General features: G+C 36.8%; 2 protein-coding genes and 1 long non-coding RNA gene across 6 annotated transcripts in view; 2 read left to right on the forward strand and 1 right to left on the reverse strand.

Moving 5' to 3' along the window:
* The window catches only part of LOC117674635 (uncharacterized), a 28,629-nt gene extending 25,204 nt beyond the window's left edge, over positions 1 to 3,425 (reverse strand). Inside the window, exon 1 of the long non-coding RNA XR_004593924.3 lies at positions 3,353 to 3,425. This is a non-coding gene — a long non-coding RNA (uncharacterized LOC117674635). The remainder of the gene's footprint in view (positions 1 to 3,352) is intronic.
* WDR36 (WD repeat domain 36) overlaps positions 1 to 5,866 on the forward strand; it is a 36,255-nt gene extending 30,389 nt beyond the window's left edge. The window contains exons 19-23 of the mRNA XM_034432746.3: positions 643 to 779; positions 1,413 to 1,532; positions 2,244 to 2,325; positions 3,374 to 3,561; positions 5,507 to 5,866. Of these exons, the coding sequence (XP_034288637.1) occupies positions 643 to 779; positions 1,413 to 1,532; positions 2,244 to 2,325; positions 3,374 to 3,561; positions 5,507 to 5,656 (677 nt within the window). The 3' untranslated portion in view covers positions 5,657 to 5,866. The remainder of the gene's footprint in view (positions 1 to 642; positions 780 to 1,412; positions 1,533 to 2,243; positions 2,326 to 3,373; positions 3,562 to 5,506) is intronic.
* Positions 5,867 to 16,627: 10,761 nt separating this feature from the next.
* Positions 16,628 to 23,678, forward strand: part of CAMK4 (calcium/calmodulin dependent protein kinase IV) — a 51,569-nt gene continuing 44,518 nt past the window's right edge. For 2 of the 4 annotated variants that reach the window (XM_034432750.3, XM_087885947.1), the window contains exon 1: positions 23,278 to 23,490. In XM_034432750.3, coding sequence (XP_034288641.1) covers positions 23,405 to 23,490 — 86 coding nt within the window. In that variant the 5' untranslated portion in view covers positions 23,278 to 23,404. Of the gene's footprint in view, positions 17,148 to 23,277; positions 23,491 to 23,678 lie in introns of those variants that run through there. The other 2 variants (XM_034432749.3, XM_034432747.3) reach the window with 2 other exon arrangements.

The raw sequence follows: 23,678 nt of genomic DNA on the forward strand, positions 1-23,678 counted from the left end.
TAGTAAAACAGTGTATTCACTGGAAAATCATGAATCACTTGTGTTACAGTGCTGCGTTTGAAATCTTATTTTGGAAATAGTTAATAATTGTAAGTTTTAGAATGTTTGTTATCTTGAATTGCAGTGGACTTAAAGATTGGGAGCTATTTTATTATTTTAATCTTTCCCTTTCAACTAGAATGGAGCAAATAATAATGTAAAAACTCTGAAATTACACTAATTACAATTACCAGTTTAAGAGATGGCCAAAATTGATGATAGCCAAGCACTGACTTAAATTTTTAATAATTTTATCATTATGCAAAACCAAGGATCTTATGTATAATCTAAAATTCATTGATATAAGGCAGTAATTCTCAATGTCAACAACTTTAAATGGTATTGATGTCAATTCCCAGAATTTCCCATCCAGCATGGTGAAAATAGTGGTGATATGATAGAATTGAACAACAAGGCATATTGTCTGTGTAGATCTATGCCTGCAAAATAAGTCACATCCAATTAATTTTAGCTGCAAATGATAAATTTCAGGGAAAGCTTTTATTCTGTCGTAGTAAAGATTAGAGTATACATTTTTAGCCTTTGTCTGGATTAGTGTTTTATAATGTTTCTATGCTTTTCTTTTACAATTGAAAATTGAAGATGTTACAGAAGAGGATGAAACAAATGATGAAATGATACAATATGAATCTCCACAACAGCTGGGAGAAAAAATTGTGACTCTTTCTTTGCTGCCAGAATCTAGATGGAAAAACTTGCTCAGTTTAGATATTATTAAGGTACCCATTTCATGACTTGCATATAAAGTTATTAGGAGTTGTTCCTATTATTGTCAGACAGTTATTTTAAACATTGTGAATAATAAACTTTTTTCAGAATAATCGGTTAGGAGAATGTTTAAGTCAATATTTTCATTTACAAAGTAGTAATGTAATCATATATAGAGTTGGACCAAAAATTACATCTTTCCCTAAAACAGAAAAGATAGAAAACTTTTTAGGAAAACATTATTTGCCCTAGGAATACTTTTTTGTCTCAGCCACACAACCAGTTATGAGATAATGTGCCAGTGGAATTAAAAAAATGTTTAACTAACATAGTGAAGCAGAATTAAATGCCATCTTGTATTCATGCAGTTCACTAAATCATAATATTTTTGAAAATATAATAGTAACAGTTCCAAAATACTGATATCTCCTTTTGATTTGTGATTATTCTGTGTGTAATGTTTTAGATGGGTTCAGTGTTTTTAATAGCAAGGAAGCTAATAATTTTGTTTGTTTATGTAAATAATAATAATAATAATAATAATAATAATAATAATAATAATAATAATAATGATGATGATGATGATGTAAATATTGGGTTTACATAAAATGTGACAGTGATGATGTGATAACTCCCATTAACAGCAAAAGAACAAGCCCAAGGAGCCACCCAAAGTACCAAAATCTGCACCATTCTTCATTCCCACTCTTCCTGGTCTTATACCACAATTTGCTTCTGTTGAGCATGAAACTGATGGACAGCAGGTAAAAAGAATTGATTATTCAAAAACTTCTTTACCTTTTAAATGTCTTTTCTTTTTTTCTCAGGGTTCCTAAGTGTTTCAGAACTGTATAAGTTCTGGTATAAGCTTGATCATATCTTCCTGTTAGCCATGTGATATTTAAGTGCTATATCAGGGGTTACTTGCACTACCTGGTCTTGGTGCATCCTTTATTTTTTCAGTTCTGGTCTCTTGTACCTTTAGTATATGTTAACAGCATAATTTTTGGATATTAAAGTGGGGCTTATATTTGAAACAGATGTTTTATGCTCCGTTTGAGTCCTTTGTCAGTAGTAAAATTTCCTTGCCTTTCCCATGCCCTATAAATTATATATTTTTCTTAAGAATAGTGATGATGAGATAGAAGCCAACCACTAATATTACGTTAATGAATTACAACAGTAAAATGGGCCAGTTTCACGGTAACTTTAGTATAATTCATTGACATCATTGTAGTGCCCCAAAAGCTGAGCTCTTCTGTTGTTGAGCCCATTGTTGTGGATTCTTGCACTTCCTCATACATAACTCTCAAAATAAGTTCGGAATATGGGAAGGTGAGCAGAAGGAGAAAAAATTATTCACCTGTAGGAACTGATTTGTTGTGATTTGTAACTTACATTTGTAAACATTCCATCAAAATATGTTTACCCTTGAATGTACTTATAAGTGATGTGATTTTTTTTTTTAATTCCAGTCAAAAGTGGTAAATCTTGGAATATTGGCTCAAAAATCTGAGTTCTACTTGCAGCTTGAAGAAGCATTAAAAAGTAGCAACTGTAAGTTTTCATATGAAATGACAGTGTACTTGATGGTAGTTCTAACTCTGAGAGCTTATGGATTGCAGACAAATCACACTTGGCTAATAAAAAATTCTACACTGATACAAAAATGTAGAAGGAAATTATATATTTTCAAGTGACATTTAATTAATATATTTTAACTAACTAGTGTCATTATTATATTGCATCATGTTGAGTCCTTTTTATTCTACTATATATCATTCTGATGATGCTTACATAATTATGAGCAGTTGTTATGTATCATATTGTGTAAATGTATATAAATAACTGGTACTATATGGCTATATGCCTTTGCAACTTCATATCTACCTGTCTGTCTGTCTGTCCATCTATCTACCCATCTTTCTATCAACATTTGTTGTGAGACTGCAATTCATGTCCCGACAGACATGAATATCAAAACAGAAATAAAACAACAATAAGTACATTGCTTAGAGTATCAACAGGCTTGTAATAAACACCCACATATCATGGCTTTCCCACATATGTTGGGAGCCAAAAATACACCAGCTTGCAAAATACAAGAAGGGATGGGACTGAAAATGCTAGTGAGAGAAAGGTTTGGATAGGAATGTGAGAAATCTGTACAGATCACGCATTTCAGATAATTATCTAGCACAATATGTGCGTGTAGTAACAAAGCAGGACAAGAGGTGCTACTCAACCCTAGAGGTTCCTAGCTGTTGTGTTTTCCCATTGACAGATTATCAAATAGTTTCTAGAGATACGATTTTTTCATTGTTAATTTTGTGTATGTGGGTGTGTTCTCTGTATTATGTTCTACTCCCCTCCCCCCCCCCCAAAAAAAAAAAAAACCCAGGAGTTTTGGAATGGGTTGCCTCTTGGAAATAGGATTTTTTAATTTTTTCTTGCAAAAACAATATGTAAACTAATCCAGATGAAGTAAGTATTCTGAGAGAGAAGCAAAATCATAGATTAAAATTAAATATGACAGGGTCTCTGTGATATCTAAAATATCTAGAATATTTTCTATACTTCTCACCTTTGTTTAATGTCTTTACAGATAAGCCTCCACTGAGCATTCTGAAGGACATGGGACCATCTAATATTGAGACAGAACTGAGAGGCTTGTCACCAGATGGCGGTGGCTCGATTGAGGTGATGCAGAGTTTCCTAAGAATGATTGAAACAATGCTGAACACAAAGTGTGACTTTGAACTAGCTCAGGCATACCTTGCCTTGTTTCTAAAGGTAAATACATCTTTGAATATACAGCTTTCACTTTACTGGGAAAGTGTTTGATTGAAGAGGAAGAAAAAATTAATGCTTTTATTTATATATGCACCGTACTTATATAGCATTTTCTTATAATAGATCAGTCAGAATAACTACTAATTAAAAATGCAAATACAATTTAAATTAAAGTTATTAGCAAACTGAAAACTTAAAAGATCTGGCCTTTTCTTTTTTTTTTTTCCAATAGTGTTTTCCACATATTTTTTTTTTTTTTGGTTATAAATTCATTTATACATTGCTTATTCACAAGACTATAGGCAGTTTACAGTTATAAAAACAAAATCAATGCAGCAGCTTGGTGAATGGCATTGGTGGATATTTCTACATCAGAGGCCTTGTAGACGAAACCATTTTTACATGTGTCTTAATGTTAGCAGGATTGGGTCATCCCGATCTGAGAGAGTTGCTATTTTTTTTATCTTTTAGCATCTTCCAATGATTTCTCAGGAGGGGAGTGTGGTTGTCTCTCCCAGCTGTTTCATAGATTTCACCTCAAATAAATGATCACAAGTAAATAAAAAAGTCATGAACTTTGAACAATGATCCAGCCTGATTTAGTTCCAAAAGGCTAATGGCAATCAATGCTGCTGTAGTTTCCAAGTTGTCTTCAAGGGCAACCCTGAGTAGAATGAATTGAAGTAGTCTAACTAAAAGGTGACAAAAGCATGGCCCACTTTATTCACTACTTCCTGAACCCAGAAAGGTCACAATTATAGGACAAGCTGAAGCTGTTTGAAGATTCTCCTGGAAATCGCCTTCGTTGATTGCTTTAGTAGAAGCCACAAATCTAAGAGAACTCCTCTGGCCCAGATTGCACACCTATTCCTTCATGAGAAGTACAACCTCATCAAGAACAACACATAGCATATCCATGATATCTCATGGCTTCCATCCTGATGGCAACTCTTTCTCGCTGTGATTCTGTCAGAGTCTGTTCGGTTTTACCCAGTGCCTCACAACTCTCAGACACATGGCCGAAACTTATGGGTTAGAAGTGCATAACTGGATATGTTTACCATATTGAAACCACCTCGTTTCACATCAACAGAAAGCCTTTCTCAAAGGTTCATATTAAATTCTGTGAAGGAGCAGGTCAAACCATCAGCATCATATACTGATATGCCCAATGGCCTGACAGCTTCTTGCCCAAAAATTCTAAATGGAACCACCCACTTAGGAAGGAATGGAACCATTGCAGAATTGTGCCTCTAATACACAAACTTGCAAACAGTTTTTCTTTTAAAGGATAATATAGTGTAGATGCCGCTGAGAGATCTTTTAGGTCAAGCAACAGGACCCCATTGCTGTTCACTGTAACTCAATGGTTCCTAACCTTTTTTTGGCCATGTCCCATCTAAGCATCTCAAACATCCTGATACCCCTCCCTCCTGTGACATATAATTCTTACTATTCAAAAAGTGAACTCCTACTCACAGGAGGAAGCCTAAAAGACCATTAACTTGGTTTAAACAAGGTTCCAATTGCCCCCATTAAAAATCAAATTGCCCCCCTGTGGAGCGTGGGCCCCACATTGGGAACCACTGCTGTAACTCAAAGGAATCCAGTTGTTTTGTTTAGTACAGAACCATTTTATGTTACAATTTTCATTGTTATAAACAAGGATTGAGCAATTTTAAACAGCATTTAGCATTATCTGCAGTACTGCTGCTTCCCAGATGCCTTGTTATGTACATTAATGCTCCATGATAGATATATGAGGCATGCTTAGATTTTAATACGATTTAGAAATTTGCATCCTCTTTAGGACAGCTGATGAGTTTATTAGCTAATACAGGCATAGTGATGTGATGGTTTTATCAATCAGCTAGTTCAGTTTTCTTACTTTTATCCTGTCAGTGCCATTTAAATGAACATATGTTTTCTTTTTTTTTCTTTTTAGTTGCATTTTAAAATCATTTGTTCCGAGCCTACTTTGTTGGCAGAAGTATCCAGGCTGTCAACCCAACTTGAAGAAATCTGGATTCATTTGCAGACTCTATTCAACCAAAACATTTGCATTTTAAATTACATTAAGACAGCTCTCTTATAAAGTACCTTTTGTTCTGTAAGATTGAAGATGTTGAATCCTTAATTTCTTGTACAAAGCTTATCTAATAAGGGGTGTTGTACATCAGTTTTTAAAGTATTATCAGTATAACTTGACTTTTATTCAAATTTAAATATGAATCTAGTATCTTCATAAACTAATAATGTACATTATATTTAAAAAACTACAGAGATAATAAAATTCTTAAAACAAGTTTAATACAGAAATATTCAATAGGAAAAAACGAAACAAATTGTAAGGGTTCATGAATGTTTTAGGATTCTTTACTATGGAGAGAACTATCCTAGTGATATGAATGGGGGCCAGTGGGAGCCTTTTGAAATTGGGATAAAAAAATGGAAGAAGTGAAAATGTGAGTGCTTGAATCTTGAAAAACATTTTTTTTAAAAATTGAATGGATAAAAACGAGCAGAATTTTTCAAAACTGTAAAATTTATACCTAGGCTAACTCTTACCATATTCCAACATAGGCACAGAAAGACACACACATATTTACACATATATACAAACACAACACACACACACAAAATTCTTAATTGTATTGCAGCAGAAATTTGAGACAGTTTTCTTTGTCCCAAAATGGTAGGTGGATCTACTGTAACACAATTGTATCATTATTAAGGTATTACTTTACAATCTCTGTCTTAAAATTGATTTTAAACGACTCACTTTGTGGATGAACATTGTTACCAAATTTTAAGACTTTTCTTCCTTTTTCCCAATCAACCATTTTTAAAAACGTCTCCCTGTTAAAGAGTTTAGAATAATTCAGAATGTGTACACTTTTGTGCATTTTAGTCTTAATAATTTTGGATTGTAAATTTAAAGGGCTCATTTTATCACATTAATGGTAGAAAGTATTTCTTCCACTCTTCAAGGTGCTACCCTCAAGGAAAGAAGGTGGCACCTGGATGACAAGACTTCCAAGTGGTCTTGTTTTGACTGTGACGTTCCCTTGTCCTGCAGCAGCCTTTGTTGGGGGAAAATTAGTATCGTCTGTACTTGCAAATAAGCCCATCTTGTATATATTTTGGAATTTAAAATGTTGTAGTTTTTTTTTAGGTGGGTCTGTTCATGAACTAATTAAGACTTAATCTGGGAGCCCAGTCTGATACTCTGCACACTGCAAATGCATCTCCATACAGGACATGATTCAAATAGTATTTTCAGATAGGACATTGCAATTCTGTTCACCAGAGTGGCTCAAATCTCTGATACAGTTTCTATTAGCCAAGTGTATCTGCCAAGAAGTGTTTCTCATAGTGGCACCATCCTGTAGCACCAATATTTAAAAAGTGACTCTTACCTTCCGTGAGAGGTAATTCTTGTAAAAAAAATTGTGCCAACAAAGTGTACAAATGTTCAATTCATTCCCTAAAGTGTTTTATAGGATAAAGTAAAATTATTTCCTGGCATCCTAAACACAACATATCCCCACATATCCAAACAATTTGTAGAGTTTCTCTGGCTTCCAGACTTATATAAGCCCTAAAGATTTGTGGGGAAAGATTGGTCTTGACACCTTTTCAGAAACTTTTTTTTGTTGGCTAAAAAAATAGCCTTCAGGAACAAGAGGAAGAGCAGCAGCAAGTCCAGTGGCCAGATAAAAGAAATCTGAGACTTGGGCAGGAATAGAATTAGAGAAAATGTCTCTGACTTTCCATCCTAATTCTCACAAATATAAGGGGGAGAGTATTCAGATTTATAACATTCTGTTATTGTAACCATATAATAATGATCTAGTATCCATAACTAGTTTTCTGGTCTGCTGAACCTCTAAATGGTTGACAAAAGGCCAGGAGAGAGGGAGGGTCTGCTAGATCTTGGAGGAAGATGTTCCACAGGGCAGGGGCAATTACCAATGCTGTCTATTTAGCGTTCAGATCCTTTAATCACATTTAAATCTTCACTAATCCTTTTGGTCTTTAAGCGTATCTCTGATGGAAACCAGTCATGCTTTTATATTTATTCCTTTGCCATGGTTATACATGAATAGAAATATTAGAACTACATGCATATATAATTTTATATTTTTAAAAAATCCCTTCTGACCCTATGGGTAGTGTGTGTATTCCTCAATCTCAGGTCTTTTTCTCCATGTTTTGCCAACAGGTCAACATATTCATGTCATTGCACTGAAGGAACTTATGTCACCAATATAGTGACATAAACTGTTTTATATTAACCAATTTAAAAAAGGTATGAGATTCAAAATTCTAGCAGTCTATCACATGGTATGGTCTTAGAACTACAAATATACTGTAAACTATAGGAGTTTATATTAGCTATGTATCGTAACTACTGGTAGCTATGCTAGCTACGTATCATAAAAAGCACCAGCAGGAGGCCCCCAGGTTCAGCCTACCCCCAGCGGCCTCAGCTACCCAAACAAACTGATTACAAGTGTAGTATATGTTTTCTTACTGTTTCTAGATTTTATATATGGTGTTTTCTTTTTAAATACAGAAAAATGCCTGTTGCAGAAATTTAAAGACAAAAATTAGAAATTGAAGGTGAGAAACTCCAATATGGACAACATTCTTTCTTGCTGAGTCCACATTTTGAAGTGGAAATGGGAGGGAATCCCATTTGCCTTTTTAGTTTCATCATTGGACTCCTTATGCTTCTATGCTACTGAAGCAACAAAAGAGAAATTAGTTACGCCGAATACATTGTCTTACGTCTTGGAAACAGGTTCAGAGAATGGGAGAACTTTGGATCATGTGACTTTTAATTTTCCTTTCCATTCGTAGAATTCCTTTTTGCTCTTTCTGAAATTGGGACAGAAGTGCTGGACAGACAAAAAATTCCTAATTTTTCTTCACTAAAAGTCTGGTAGATTTAAAGGTACCGTATTTTCCAGCGTATAAGACGACTGGACATATAAGACCCCCGATTTTTCCTGTTAAAATACAGGGTTTGGGCTATACTCACTGTATAAGACTACCCCTCTTCCAATGCACACCAAATAAAAATTAAAAAACATCAACTGGCTTACCCACAATGTAAAAGCAGCTGTGCTAGACCCAAAATGGCCCCTGCAACAAGCAAGAACTTCACACAGCCACAAAAAGCCCAAAAAAACAACTTTCACACTTTACACACATACAACACAACACAACAGGCTTACCCACAATGTAAAAGCAGCTGTGCTAGACCCAAAATGGCCCCTGCAACAAGCAGGAACCTCACACAGCCACAAAAAGCCCCAAAAAACAGCTTTCACACTTTACACACAAAATTCCACATACAGCTTTGTGAGATTTTGTATGTTTGTGTAGTTAGAGTGAAACACTACAGAAACACACTAAATCTCAGAAAGCTGCACAAATTTTATTTTTATTTTTATATGAAAACTAAATTTAAAACTTCCTAAACTTTAAATGGCTAGGTCTAAAAAAGCAACTAAAAAAAAACTCAATTAACTATTTTTTTAAAGCTCCCAAAGGGGAAAAAAAACTTACCCAATAGAACAGGGGTCTCCAACCTTGGCAACTTTAAGACTTGTAGACTTCAACTCCCAGAATTCCTCAGCCAGCTTTGTTTTGCTGGCTGAGGAATTCTGGGAGTTGAAGTCCACAACTCCCTGTCTGCTTGATTGCAGGCAGGGAGTGGCTTGCTGATGGAATGGATTCAGGCAAGCGAAGCAAGGCAAGCGTTGCGATTAGCAGCTAAGGTAAGCAAGCTGGAGGGGGAAAACTTTTTTCCTTTTACAGGACTCTGGCGATCCCAGCTGAGTTGCCTGATTAGCAGGCAACTCAGCTGGGATCGTCAGAGCTTGCAGAGCCACGTAAAAGGAAAAAAGTTTTTTCCTTTTACATGGCTCTGGCATCCCAGCTGAGTTGCCTGATTAACAGGCAAAGCTGGGATCGTCAGAGCTTGGATCGCCAGAGCCATTTAAGGCTCGTCAGAGTCTTTCGGGCTGGTCTGCCTGGTTACAGGAGAATGACACCCGGCGTATAAGACGACCCCCGACTTTTGAGAAGATTTTCATGTGTTAAAAAGTCGTCTTATACGCCGGAAAATACGGTAGATATTCTGCTCTAATCTTGGAGAAAGATAGCCAGCTTTTAACAACTCTACCAGGATTTTAGCCTTAGGGTCTGACTAGCTTTAAAGTTTATAACTAATTAGTTATTTTGTCACAAACATATATCCTACTTGGAAATAAGACTATGAAGCTCATAATAGTACATAATAGTACAGATGGATAGCTAACAAATTCTAGAATATTAAGAAATATTAAGAAACATTTATCTATGGTAAGAAGAATTGGATGGTGGAACCAATTACCAAAAGTGGATTTATGGCATGGAGATCCTAGTGGCTAACTTGTCTTTCTTCTCTTTGTTTAATTTGTTGAACTGGGGGAGTTATCTTTTTGCTTTTAAAAAAACTTGTTACATACATTTTGATCTTGATATTGTTTAAAGAAAGTCTAAATTTAATTATGCCTCATAAAACAAGACAAAGAAAGTCTTATCTTTTCTGATGATGAGGTCATTCTAAATCCTTCCTCCATAGAAGAATTATATTAATAGATAACATCTCAAGACAGCTTATGTTGATGGATGACATCTCAAGCAGCTGAGATTCTTGATATTCAGCTGGAAAAGTTCACTATGACTTCTGATACATCACAGGCTGAGGGTGGAACTTCTAAAGAACAGTCTGCTCTGCATATCACCCAATTGTCATCCATAGGTAACGTTACGTAGTTTGATCATGGTAAATTATATTTTGAGATGGAATCAAATCATGAAAAAATATGCTTAGAGATTGGTTCTAGGGGTTGTTGGGGTGGGGGGAGAATAGCAATTATCCATAAAGCTATCTGTACATTGCATGAGAATGTAAATACCTGGTTAGTAACATTAAATCCCTATATGTTGAAATGAAAAAAACTGCAATTTGCTAAGATACATCAAGAGCTAGATAATTTAAAAATAATAATTGGGTGTTCACATGAACCAAGATTGAGTGCAGCTGGATCCAGAATTGAAATACATGCAAAGGACATAGATCTACATAATACATTTTTGATTAAAATAAAATGATGACCTGACTTTGAATCTGCAAATTGATAATGCCTATCAATCAGGGTTTCCCAAATTGTGAAGGTGTGCCTCCCTTCAAGAGGTGCAGGCTGAGTCCACGAAAGGTGTGAGTGAATAAACTTTTCATTACATTTTCATTGTTCACATATGTTCATTTTTGTATTTGGATTTTTAGGGGAAGTGTGTACATTAAGATTAGATTAAAGGGAGATGTGATGAGAAAACTTTGGAACCCCTGATATAGATTATCTTCTAGATCAGAGTTTCTCAACCTCAGCAAATTTAAGGTGTGGACCAACTCCCAAAATTGTCTGGGAATTGAAGTCCACACATCTTAAAGTTGCTGAGATAAATACTTTATCCTTCCAAAAAAATCAAAACTGGAAAAATGCTACACTTCTAGAACTTCTCATTGCTCTGAGAAATTGATCCTTAAAAGTTGTTACTGCTTGTTGCATTTCAGAAGATGACTATATAAGAAAAAACAAAGCAGAAGAAAAATGCTCAAAATCTGGGTATTTTTTTTTTTTTTAATTTGATTTATATGCCGCCCTTCTCCAGAGACTCAGGGCGGCTTACAATGCGTTAAGCAATAGCCTTCATTCTTTTGTATATTTACTAGAAGAGCTCACCTAAAAGAAAGGATGGCTATGGGTTGGGGTAGGTCTCCCATAGTTGCAAATATTTTGTTGACTACTAGATGGCAGTAAAGAGATTTAAAAAAAAAAAATTCTTACCATCTGCTGGCCATTTGTATATTTACACTCCGTGTATGGTAAGTCTAGGCTGGAGAAAATAATAATTGGTGAAATGTCTTCAAAGGAACAAGTTGAATAGCTTTTTTTATCCTGCCACCTCCCTTTCCTTTTACAAAATTTGAATCTGTTAATTGTATGAGAAGTTACTTTGTTTACCCTGACTATTTCTCTCATTTTGTCTTATTTCATTGTCATGGAAACAGCGGGATAGACATCACACCAAGGCCATTTCCTCATAAGTGATTTATCACATCTTATAGTATTCCTCAGTCACTGCTATACTAATTGTTGGTCTTCATGGTTTGAAGACACTTAAGATGTGATAAATCACTTATGAGGATATGGTCCAAGTCCCTAGTTTGCTTGCTTCCTAGTTTCCTACATACATAGCCATTCCCTCTTTTCTATTTTGAAAAATCAACACATAATTTGTGATTTGTTTTACAAAAATTAGATTTAGACAGCGATTTCCAATCTGGCTTCCTTTTCTGACCTCATTCTTCAATGATAAATAAGAACAATCCTCATAAAATAGAGAGTGATGGACAATAGAGTGATTGTTTTCATTTCTATTAGTCTGAGTGTCTGGAGTCGGTTAAGTAAGAGAGGTGAATAGGAAAAAATATTTTTTCTGCATTGAGATCTTTCTTAGAGCAAATTCTTCTCTTAATGTAGGTTGATGTGATTGAAATGTTTTTCTGCATCTTTTTAATTGCTTCTAATCATATATTCAGAACAAGGTGTATTTTTATGGTTCTTTATTTGAACATTGTGCAGTCATGAAAATTTCTCACAGTATTTCAGAACAAAATGACACTCACAATGTTATATTTTTTCTTACTTTTAAGGAACTTTTTTTCACAGTGATGTACCCTCTATATAGACTCTTCTTCCAATCTGCTTCTCTGTTTTGGACCTGAAGAAATATCAATGCATCTATATAGGAGAGCTGTGCAAGCTCTGAAAATGATTTGAAAGAAATGCTTTGGACATTATGTAAACACAGTTCCTTTCTACTATTCACTAAACTTGCTCAGGGCTGTAGCCAATGCTCACAAGTGATATGAAGCAATTATTTCAAATCATTTTAAAAATGTTAACAGTCCCACTTAAGCCTATTCTATCCCATTGTTGAAATATGAGGAATACATAAACACACAACAGAACCACTGCAGCAAGCAGGATTTATTACTAACGAGTGCCCCAACAAAACTACACTTCTAATATGTCATTCACTGAACCTCTGAATCTATGAAACTTTTGGATGTAACTGATGTCTCTGTAGTTTCTTTAATTGGGTTCCCCTAATGGAAAGAATACAACTTTTAAACGAAAGCAACAGTCTTCTTCATCACTTTTGCAAGTTGCAGTATGGCAACCATAAGTGAATTTTGCCTATTTGTGAACAAGAATAGTTTTTTGAATCACAGCCTAAATTTATGTTCTGAATTACAATTTGGATAATATGATCAGCTTCAGATTTAAGAAATAAAAAGTTAATTAGAAAATATTTAAAAGTAATTCAATCAGTATAATTTGTCTTAGCATAATAATAGAGACTATAAATTCAAGCAACAGAAGGCACAATAAAATAAAGAATAAATACAATACAACAAAATATAATATTGGTATTAGTTCTAACTTGGCTGAATATGAAAACTAAGTATACATGGGTCTGTTTAGTACTTGGAAAGGGTTCCTGAAGAAAATCCCAGCTTTTTAAAATGAAGTGATGTATCCCTTTTATATTATAGCCCCCCAAAAATCATATATGGATGTGTCATTAAAACATCAGAAGTCAAGCTGTGCTCAAAGAAATATTTATTTTTACTTAGAACTATTCAGTTAAGTATAATACTTACATGTACGGTAATTGTTCCTAATTGTTTCCCATTTGAACACACTTAAAAAAAGAACTTATATTAAAGCAGAGATGTTTTAACTAATTTAGATAGTTGGCAGTTAGTTATTTAATATTTCTCTTTCATGTCACAAGAAAGAGGTAATAATATGTCACCTAGCAACAGGAAGACAAAAAAGTTCAACATCTAGCAGAAAGAAGCAGTAACTGGGACAACAAGGAAAGCCATGAAAGAATAAAGAGGTAATCTGAGAAACTCCCCAGTGTTGGGAAAGGAATGGGAATAACATTATTGTAAATATAGCAAAATATAGCAAACACCTTTAATTTATCCATACATGATCTTTCCTAGGTTTCCTCAAAATGAGCCTATTTATCATAAATTAAATTTGGATTGGGCCCATATTTGCTCAGTACAGCCTGTCTTGAGCCCCTCATTCTACCACAAGGACTTACAACCTTTAGATCAATATGCATACTGAAAATGTTATGGAGATATTGTGTTTGTTTTGACAAAATAAGTCCTTCGGGAGAAGATTTGCCTATTTCCAGAGTGGCTGCTGCCACAAACAGATGCAGTTTTGCTTTCGTATCCCAGGTTTTTGCTCGTATTCCCCTCTTCTCCAAGTAGTTAGGCACACTTCTAAAACACAAGGCTGCAACCAAGTGCCTCCCTAAAGACATGACTTGGAATAATTAGGAAATGGGAAGTATGCCCTTTCTCTATTTAATCTTTTAAATTTTAAAATCTAAAAAGAATTAAAATCAGAGAACAAAAGACCAGGAGGAAGCAATAATGACACCACATTGCCTAGTGCTACTCTATTAAGAATGTAATTTTCCCAGAAGCTATTTCCACCCATATTCTGTCCATTTTCTCCAATCCAAATGTGTTGCCGGGAGTGAAAAGAAGAGCTGTAGTAGCAGTGTTCATTAATTGTGGGATAATGGATCAGGCAGAAAAATCTCCCAGCATTTTTGGTCCCAGGGTTTCTGGTCTTTCGGCAAAACACAGTGTTATTGCCATTTGTAATGAAAGCCACAGTTGCACTCATTCCTAGTATTGCCATGGTTTGATCCATAATCTCAGTTTCAACAGAGCTCAACAGCAAGAGTGCCTGGTACTGATCTAAAGGCAAATAACCCCTAAGATTTGGCCTTCACTTAGAATAAGTCTGAGTTACCTGAGTGTAAGAAATTCAGGATTTTACCACATAGTTCAGCTGTATCCTTGTTTCTTTTGTTCCAACAAAAGTCAGGGTCTGATGTTTCTCTTAAATACATCGGGAAACACTCTAGTTTAAAATGTATTCCCTGAACAATACATGGGAAGACCACTCATCAAAAAGTTTTATTTCATCCACAAAAGTTTGAATTGAGATTGGTTTCCTGCCTACTGCAGTTATTAATTAATTTTAAGAATTAATTCTATGATAGCTATTAGCTACTGATAATATACATTTTCAATTGGTTCAGTTTATCTTAAAACTTTATGTTGAATTGGCACAGGAATTAAGGTTTCTGTTATTGTTTTAACTTCACTATTTACTATTAATTACTTCATATGTGTGCCCAAGAGAGGGATTATATCCAACCTCAGGAGAAGATGAATGAATTTGATAATGTAAAATGGTTTTATGCCAAAATAATCTAATGTCCTTATGGAGCCAGGAGTCATTTTGTTGACCTTTTTTTTACCTAGAATGTAGAGTGGATACAGCCAATGAATGTTTGTAAATAAGTTTCATTGGCACAGGTGTAATAATTATGAAGCTTCAGGCTAGGGATGCTGGATGTCAGACAAAAGGAAGATATGTCCTCTTGTTTGTACCCATGTCCTCCATCAGAAGGCATAGCCTTAAAATCAAGCATTGTTTGGCTTTTGAGAATCATGGGGGGTGGGTATCTGTTTTCACAACAGGGGTCATCCAAAGTTGCATCGTGACTCTGTATTTTCTGTTTCTTTCCTTCTTCCATCAACAGACTTGACAGTCTCAATTTACATTATTTAAATTATATCTTGATTCCAGAAATCAATTTTAGTCCAACCCCTTCTAATCACTGTAGTGTGTAGATCACAACTCATCATAAGTTTCTATGACAAATTTGAAAAGCACGCTGAAGTCAATTCTATTTCATAGCTAATTTCTAGTTTTCAAAAATAAAGATATGTTGGAGAAATATTGTGACTGAAAAGTCAGTCTTTCTGATGTTGGAAAAAGTAATTTCATATACATGTAGGCTTAGGTAGGGGGCTTTTTTTGCTATTTTTTACTGTAATTTTTGTCGCAGATGCCAAGAAAGTTAAGCAGTTAGTGAGTCTTTCTTCCAGCCTCCCATTTATCTGCCATTCTAATTGCTCATGTTCTCCTTTGCCTATTCAGATATCTGCTAATCCTATTTAAGACTGAATTTATATTTGATATTTGATATCAACTTTGATAGTAGACAAGATATGCCTTCAGCACAATTTAAACAGCGCTCAAACTCCAATGCACTGTTTCTTAAAGCACATTTCTGTCTACTGCTGATTCAATAATTAGTTCTAGAATTTCAGATGTCCGATCGCATTTCGAACATCAAGCAAGAGGTCCTATGCTAGAACTTAAGTATGTTTAGCAGTGAACAGGGAAACTTCAGTCCATCAAGGAAAGCAAGGATGTTTTCAGATTTGCTTTTACTGTTGAAAAATAAGAGTAAGAAGGATACAGGGATGGTAGTACGAATGGACCATAAAATTCAAGGACATGTAGCCTGGTTTAAAAGAACCTAGAAACAAACTGCTGGTCTTGGTCCTGTCTCCTTTTCTCTGGGCAAGGAAAAGGATGTTAGGACCAGACAAAAGGAGAGGTACCACAACTGGGGTTCCTTGTCCTGGTGCTGTGTCTTACGTGCTCTCCCATCCCCACCCCAGAGAGAGGCTGAGGGAGAGAGAGGGAGGGAGGGAGGGAGGAAAGGCAAGTGCTTTGCCAAGAAAGAAGCAGCCTCTGAATCCTGCCACTGATTTGGTATCTCAAAGTCCAACCCTTTGGCACACGGTTGTCCGGGAGCAAAACTCCCTCCTGCCTCCGATAGGAACTTGCCCTCGCCAGGTGCTTTCTGGAGTCTTTCCGCTCTCCGGGCTTCATCGCGACCGTTCCTGGCTTTAGAGGTGATTTCTCCGGGCCTTCCCTTCCCTTAGTGGATGACTCCTCGGCTCGCCCCCCATCCCACTCCACCCTATACAGTAGCCGCCTGTGTGCGCAGGGCGCGTTTGGAAGAGACAAGGAAGCGCGTGCCCGGGCGCGCGCATCCGACCGAGAGCGCGCCCTCCCCTGCAGCCCGAGAGGTTTCCTCGCCGGCTGCTTCTGCCGCTGCGCCCGGCTAGAAGTTTGGCTGTCAGCTCGGCTTCCTCAGGCAGCCCGCGAGAGTTTCCTCCCCCTCCCGCTTCGCTCGTCAGCTCGAGAGCCGGAGGCGGGGGTGGGCGCGGAGAAGCCGCCGCTAGCCGCTTTGTCCTCTCGTTTCCTCGCAGCTTCTGAACAGCCGGCGAGTCCCGGCGGACCCCAACACCGCCGCTTGAACCGCCACCGCAGCATGCTCAAAGTCACCATGCCCTCCTCCTCGTCTTCGTCGGCTCCCTCAGCCTCCGCCACCCCCAGCGCCACTAGCACTCTCGCCTCTGCCCCTCTCCCTGCCCCTACCCCGGGCCGGGTCGCCACCCCCGCCGCTGCCGGCTCTGCCAGCCCGGATTTTTGGATCGACGGCTCCAATAGGGACACCCTCACGGATTATTACGACCTCGAGTCAGAGCTGGGACGGTAAGGAGGCGAGGGGGGTTTGTGGGGCGCTGCGAACAAGGGAAGGAGGGGGGGATCGAGGGTAGGCGCGGGTGGAAGAAGACCCCCCCCTTCTCCCACGCAAGCCCCGTTCTCTTTTGGGGAGGGGGCTGAGCAAGCTCCTGGGATGCAGGGCGGGAGGCTGTCTGGGGTTGCCGTGATCGTTGGACTCGGTGGCGCTGGCCAGTCTTGGGTCTGCTGTGGCGGAGGGTGTTTTTACGCAGAGCAGATGATGTGCCTAGACAAAACAGTGCGGCTGACCGATCCCCGTGTTCCCCGTGCAGGAGAGAGAGAGAGAGGCCGCTGGTGCAAGGAGACTGCCCCATTTGGGGCAATGCAGGTTGGGGCACCCTCGCCTCGAAGAGTGCAGGGGAGCGTGGGCGGGGGAGCCCCGGCCGAGGCGTGGAGCGCGCCGTTCCACAGGAGACGATGCCTGCACATTCCTAGACAGCAGTGGAAGCGGGGTGGCGCGAATTCTAGTTTTGCTTGGAACAGCCGTCTCCAACCGGGCGCCCTCCGGATCTGCTGAGGCTGGGATTTCCAGGGTTTCCCAAAGAGCATTGCCAAAAGCGGTAATATGGAGGTGGGGGAGGGGGAAGGGATGTGCAATTTTAATCCAATTAAAGGTCAGAAGGTGGAGAAGGAAGGAAAGAAAGAAAGATGAGGTGGGTGTGCAGCTGTTTGTAGAGGGAAGAGGATGCAATTGTAGGGCAACTGAGCAAACCTTTCAGACTAAGAGGGATACTCTGCCTTTGGCTTAAAAGAGATGCAAGTTGGAGGAAAGGCTGCAGGGAAGGCTGTAAGAGTCTTATGAGCATCACTGTCCAAAAGGGGATGGCTCACTGATATCTTGTTTGGATTTGCTGGCACTGGAGAATTTGCCTGATTTGCACAGCAATTCAGACTGGGTTGGTTCCTTTACAGTTCTCTCCAGTGCTGCTGCTGGAGATCCTTCCTTTCATTCCCCCCCACCCCAAAACAGTGTGGGAAGAAAGCAAAAGGAGCTGAAAATGCTTCAGTTATTCTTCCCCATTTGATGTTGCCCCTTTCTTTATATAAGTGGGCGGTAATACTGAAAGGTGCACCATCTGTACTTGTCAAATAGGAAGTGAAAATCTGCATGTTGTTTTTGAAATACAGGTACATACAGATTAGGGTAATCAACATTATTTCATCCAGTTAAACTTACTGTTTTATAAGCCAGACAACACTGAAAACTCAACCTAAGTGCAAACATATTGTTGTAGTTCTGCTAATAGTTGTTAGGAACAAGGAGATAATCACTTAAGACAATAGGATGCAAGAATAATATGATGCCCCCACCCCTTCAGATAAATGAACAGCCTAACACTAATTATCTAGGAAGAGGCTGAGCGTCCAGCCTCATCTTCTGAAATGTAAAGAAATGTTTTCCAAATACCATCTCAAGATCTTCATGACTTAGCAGTAACAGCTGTTGAATACTTATGGCTTGAGAAAATATTTTCATGCATGTTAACAGAGTAATTTTGAACATTTTGTGTTCCTAAGGCTTTTCCGATCAAAGTCTAATCAGATAAAGGTGTAAAGCTGGAAACCAGATGGCTTTATTCACACATTCATGTTCCTAATAATGAATATTATTTGCTTTAAATTGAAACTTCAATAATGTTATTGTAAAAATGAGGCATATTGAATTCTATTATCTTTAAAACTTAATTTTCCAAAGACTACATTATTACTCAAGTGTGGAAAAACCACAAAAGCAATAGTATTTGACTTAGCGGGAAGAAACAATGAAAGAGCAAGCATTAAATAATAGTGTAATAACAATTATAAAAGTTAGGAGGAATTTCAGTCAGAGTGTGATCCACCTATAACAGGGGTGGCAAATTTGATTTTATTGAGGGCTGCATCACTGCATTGAGGGTTGTGTTTGACATCAGGTGGGCAGAGTGGGCATGGCCAGTGCGATGTCACTCGTATTTGGGGCACCTGTGGTGGCCCAAGCGCTCTGCCAGCAAAAACGGGCTCCCGAGCTCCATTTTCAGCTGCAACAGCTTCCTACAACCCTCTGCCAGTAAAAACGGAGCTCGGGAGGGCCACACGTGGCCCTCTTGAGCTCCGTTTTTGCTGAGAGAGGCACCGCAGGCCAATCCTTTGCTGTTTCCAGGGTAGCCCTGCGGGCCAGATCTAAATACCCCTGGGCCAGAGTTGGCCCATGGGCCTTGAGTTTGACACCCCTGATCTATAATATATGCTACCAAGTGTGTAAAAATAAAGAAGCGAGAATGGTGATGAATACTCAAAGAAAAATAAAGTATCATGTGACAATATGTTCTATAAAATCTTGAAGATCTTTAATATATGGTTGATAATAAAATCTAAGACAAAATTATTTATAGTGCTCAGAGTAGTTTTAGAAGACAAAATAAGAAAATATAGGGTTAAATGATAAGAAAGCAGGTTTGCAGTATACATCAGGAAGCATGTATTAGCAGTAAGCACTATTCAATAATGGAACAGCCTGCTTGGGGCCAAGTGAATTCTTTTCAATTAAACAGACTGACTGCCCTTCAGATATCTGAAGCCAGATATCATGTCTCCTCACAGTCTTTTCTTCTGTACCCAACTTCTCAAACTTCATCATTTTTTCCTTCCAGCTTCTTTGTCATCTTATTTCTTTTCTCTTTTGGATATGCTCCAGTTTGTCAATATTCTTCCTAAGATGTGGTGCCCAAAACTGAACACAATAATCTAGTTATGGTCTGACTGTCTAGAATAGAGAGGAATGATTAATTATTTGGGTCATGACATTATACTTTTATGCAGCCTAAGACTGCATTTTCTTTTTTTTACAGCTGTATTATACCATTGGCTCAAGTTCAGCTTGTGATCCACCAAAGTACTCATTATGTACTCATTATGATCTTCTTATCCTTTATTCATGCCTTAGATGTTTCCTGTCCAAATGTAAGATGCTGCATTATTCCCTTTTAAAATTCATATTTCTGGTTTTTACCAGCCTATTAAAATTCTCCTAAATATTGATATTGTCTTGTTTGATGCCCTCTCCTCTTTTCATCCAGTAGACTGGATAATCATATTTTTAATCCATTTGCAATTCAAGAAAATACATTATATATATTTTGAACAACACAGAGACTAAAACTGAAGCTTCTAGTACATATACTATAATAGTGCTTCCTTTCAGCTTGACAAGAATCAATTTTGTATACTTATAGAATATAATTGGTTTACCAATTCTATCCCATAAGTGGTAACAAGGCCTAGCCCTAGCCTGTATATTGCCACCTTTTTACTAGTTAAATAATGAAAGGAACGTGATATATTTAGGCAAAAATAAATTCTATTGGTATTTGTAATGCTGCAAAATTAGAAATAATTCAAGAAAAAATAAACAATAGTTTAAATGATATATAACAAATTAGATGTGTTTTAAAAATAAATTCTACTTGCATTTTAGTGATGCGAAAACTGAAAATAATTTAAAGCAAGGAAACAATATCTTAAACAACACTTTTCTAAATTGCTGTTGTAAACCACCCAGGGCCACTTAGATAAGCAATATAGAAATTTCATAAATAGGTAAATAAATTGGTTATACTTTACATTTTACTGAAGATTTAATACCGGCTGAATAGGGCTGATGGCTTCTTTTTCCCTATTAGTAAAGGTTATTGGTGTGCTGTGATTTTTAACTTTGAGGACAAGAACTGTTTCTAACTCATTGTTAAAGTAGCATAGAAATGTTTTAAACATTAAAGCTTTTTGAAACATATCTAAAGTTATCAGAGGATAAAGTTTGCAAAGGATTACTTACAAAATAGTTGGCCTGTTCCCCATTTAACAATTTATTTGCTAACTTCGCGTAATATAGGTCACCATTGTAACAAATGTGAAGTGACTTCTATTTGAATAAGTTGAAGAACTATTCTGATACATTCATATTTCTAGACAAGAAACATCCTGCTGATCTTACCAATTCAAAGTAAAATTAAAATTTGATGAATGAGATTAGTAAATTCCATAATTTAATGTTTTATATGATCTCATCATTTAATTGTATATATTTATAGAGTTATATTAATATTTAAAGAACCCTGAGTTCTGGGAATGGCAGTAAAGAAACAACAGTATGCTGTATTCATATATTTTATCAGCTACTCTAGAATGGCATTATTTCTTGCTTTGTCTTTTTGGAAAAATGTTATAATAATACTTTCCAACTGTTGCAAGTCTATCATAAGTTCTAATTTATTTTTATTTTGAGTTTCTCCTCCAGTCATTCATATAACTTATCGAAGCATAGATTTACGTCAGACCATTCTTTTGTAGCATAGCTGGGAATCCTAGAATAATAGGCCCAGCGGTTTTGGAAGATACAAGATTATGGATGGCTATACTAGAGTTTAATGTAAAGATCAAATCTACATTAACTTCTTCTAAATTCCCTTTTATATGACATAGCCAGGTGTCTTTTACTGTTAGTTTTTCAAATGAAATTTGTAAGGTGAGCATGCTTTCATGGTTAAACTCTTTTCACTGGACAGAACCATCTATTTGTACAATTTGCTACATAAGTGAGATAGGGTACCACAATAATTCAAAGAAGAATCAGTAATACCCTTAAAAAAAAGGATATATCTCTATGGTTCACAAAATATGGTCTGGGGATTCCTGGAGCCTTGAGGCCCTTACAGGCAGTCTGCGAAGTTAAAGAAATACTTTAGAATGGCTCAGTTTTAATTTCTAATACTGGTATAGTAAATATCAATAGATAAAACCTACATGAAGCAAAGCTCTGAAGAGTTTTAATCATTTTTAAGAATGTAATATCCATGTGATATAAATATCAATTATTGTTGAAATCCTTCCTATGGAGCACGGGTCTCCAAACTTGGCAACTTTAAGACTTGTGGACTTCAATTTCTAGAATTCCTCAGCCATACATTGTGTTTATTATTCCAAGAGTTAAGGGAACTTTGGCAACATTTACACAATTGTCCAAGTTTTTCAACTTAATACTTTAAATGGGTTGCATCTCACCTCTAGAAGACACCAGTTTGGGAAAGGTTTTTTACTAATCTTATTTCTCTCAGCAGTGAGTCTCTAATAACTGTGGTGTTGTTTTGTTTTGTTTTGCTTTTTGCAAATAGAGTGTGATGTTCTTCTGGCATCAAAAGAATGCCTATCCATATGTTAGGAAGGGAGCTGACTCAAATGTATTGTTATTGGTTATCTTTAATAAACTATTTTGACATTGGAAGTATTGATATAATTAACATATGCAGGTAAGACTATGAATAATACTTAACTAGTTTATACAGTAGATCTTACCTTCCATATTATGCCTTGTGCTATTTTATTTAGTTCAGTACAGAGACCAATTTTTATCTTCAATAACTTGGAGATAATGGGAACCGTTCAAATGATACATCTTTGGTCAAATTAATATTTGACCAAATATTTACTTGAAACAGACTTAGATAAATGCTTTTGAGATGGAGAGCTGTCTATATGCAGTGGTTTCCCCCCACCCTCACAGTTATAGTAATTTGACTCTTGGTTGTATAATTTACAAATTACATTAGGATGAACTAAATTGAAGAGGCTAATTTACAGGTATGTATTTTGTAAAATAAGCCAATAGAAAATATTTGGTATCCTAGTTACACTCAGTTTATGGTCATAATAATATTAATGTAATGATCTTTTGCTTATGTGTTAAAATGCTTTAAAAAGTATGAGGCACACTAAGATATCAATCACCCTTCTTTGTGGAGAAAATCTTAGGAATGGTTTATATTTTCCAAAGTCAAAAATCTTCCATTGCAAGCACTATGTGTTCAGAAAGCTTTTAGCTTAAACTCCTCCCCCCAAAGCACCTAATTGCAGGTATTCAAAATAATTAGCTATCAATGCCTCTTTGTAGATTAATCCACTTCTAGTGCTATAATCCAAGTAATGACCTAATGCCACTTCAGTTGTACTTCATTATGCTCCAATACACTTTGGCTGTGTTCAGTTCTCTGTGTTGTAATTTTTCTTTGCTCTGTTACTTTGCACCCGGCAACAATATGCGTGTCATAAAGCTATGCTATATTGTTTCATGTTGGCTTACAATTGGCAGATTCTAAGTCATAAGGAGTATGGACAGATTCAAGTCTTGAATCGAATTACACAGGAAATATTTGGAGAAGGAAGAAATTGGCTTATTATAGAGCAATTTAATAATAATGATCAAAGAGCAGCTAAGCACTTTGTTTAATATCTACCCAGAGAGGTCAAGAAGCAATAAAATTGGCAGAAGCATTACTCAAAGGTATGTTGGAGTTGAGATCTGATGTATTTTCTTGCAGTGGAAATAGATGGTTGTTCAGGAATTGGGGCTGCTGGAGTGATTTGAAAGAGGGAGCTTTATCAGTCAATATTTGAAGAGAACTGGAGCCTTAATGGAAAAGTAGGAATCAAGTTGACTGTGATGCTTTCTCTGATTTTATTAGCCTTGTT

The sequence above is a fragment of the Pantherophis guttatus genome, chromosome 2 (assembly GCF_059756535.1).
Source record: "Pantherophis guttatus breed Tessera chromosome 2, ASM5975653v1, whole genome shotgun sequence".
Classification (NCBI taxonomy): Eukaryota; Metazoa; Chordata; class Lepidosauria; order Squamata; family Colubridae; genus Pantherophis; species Pantherophis guttatus.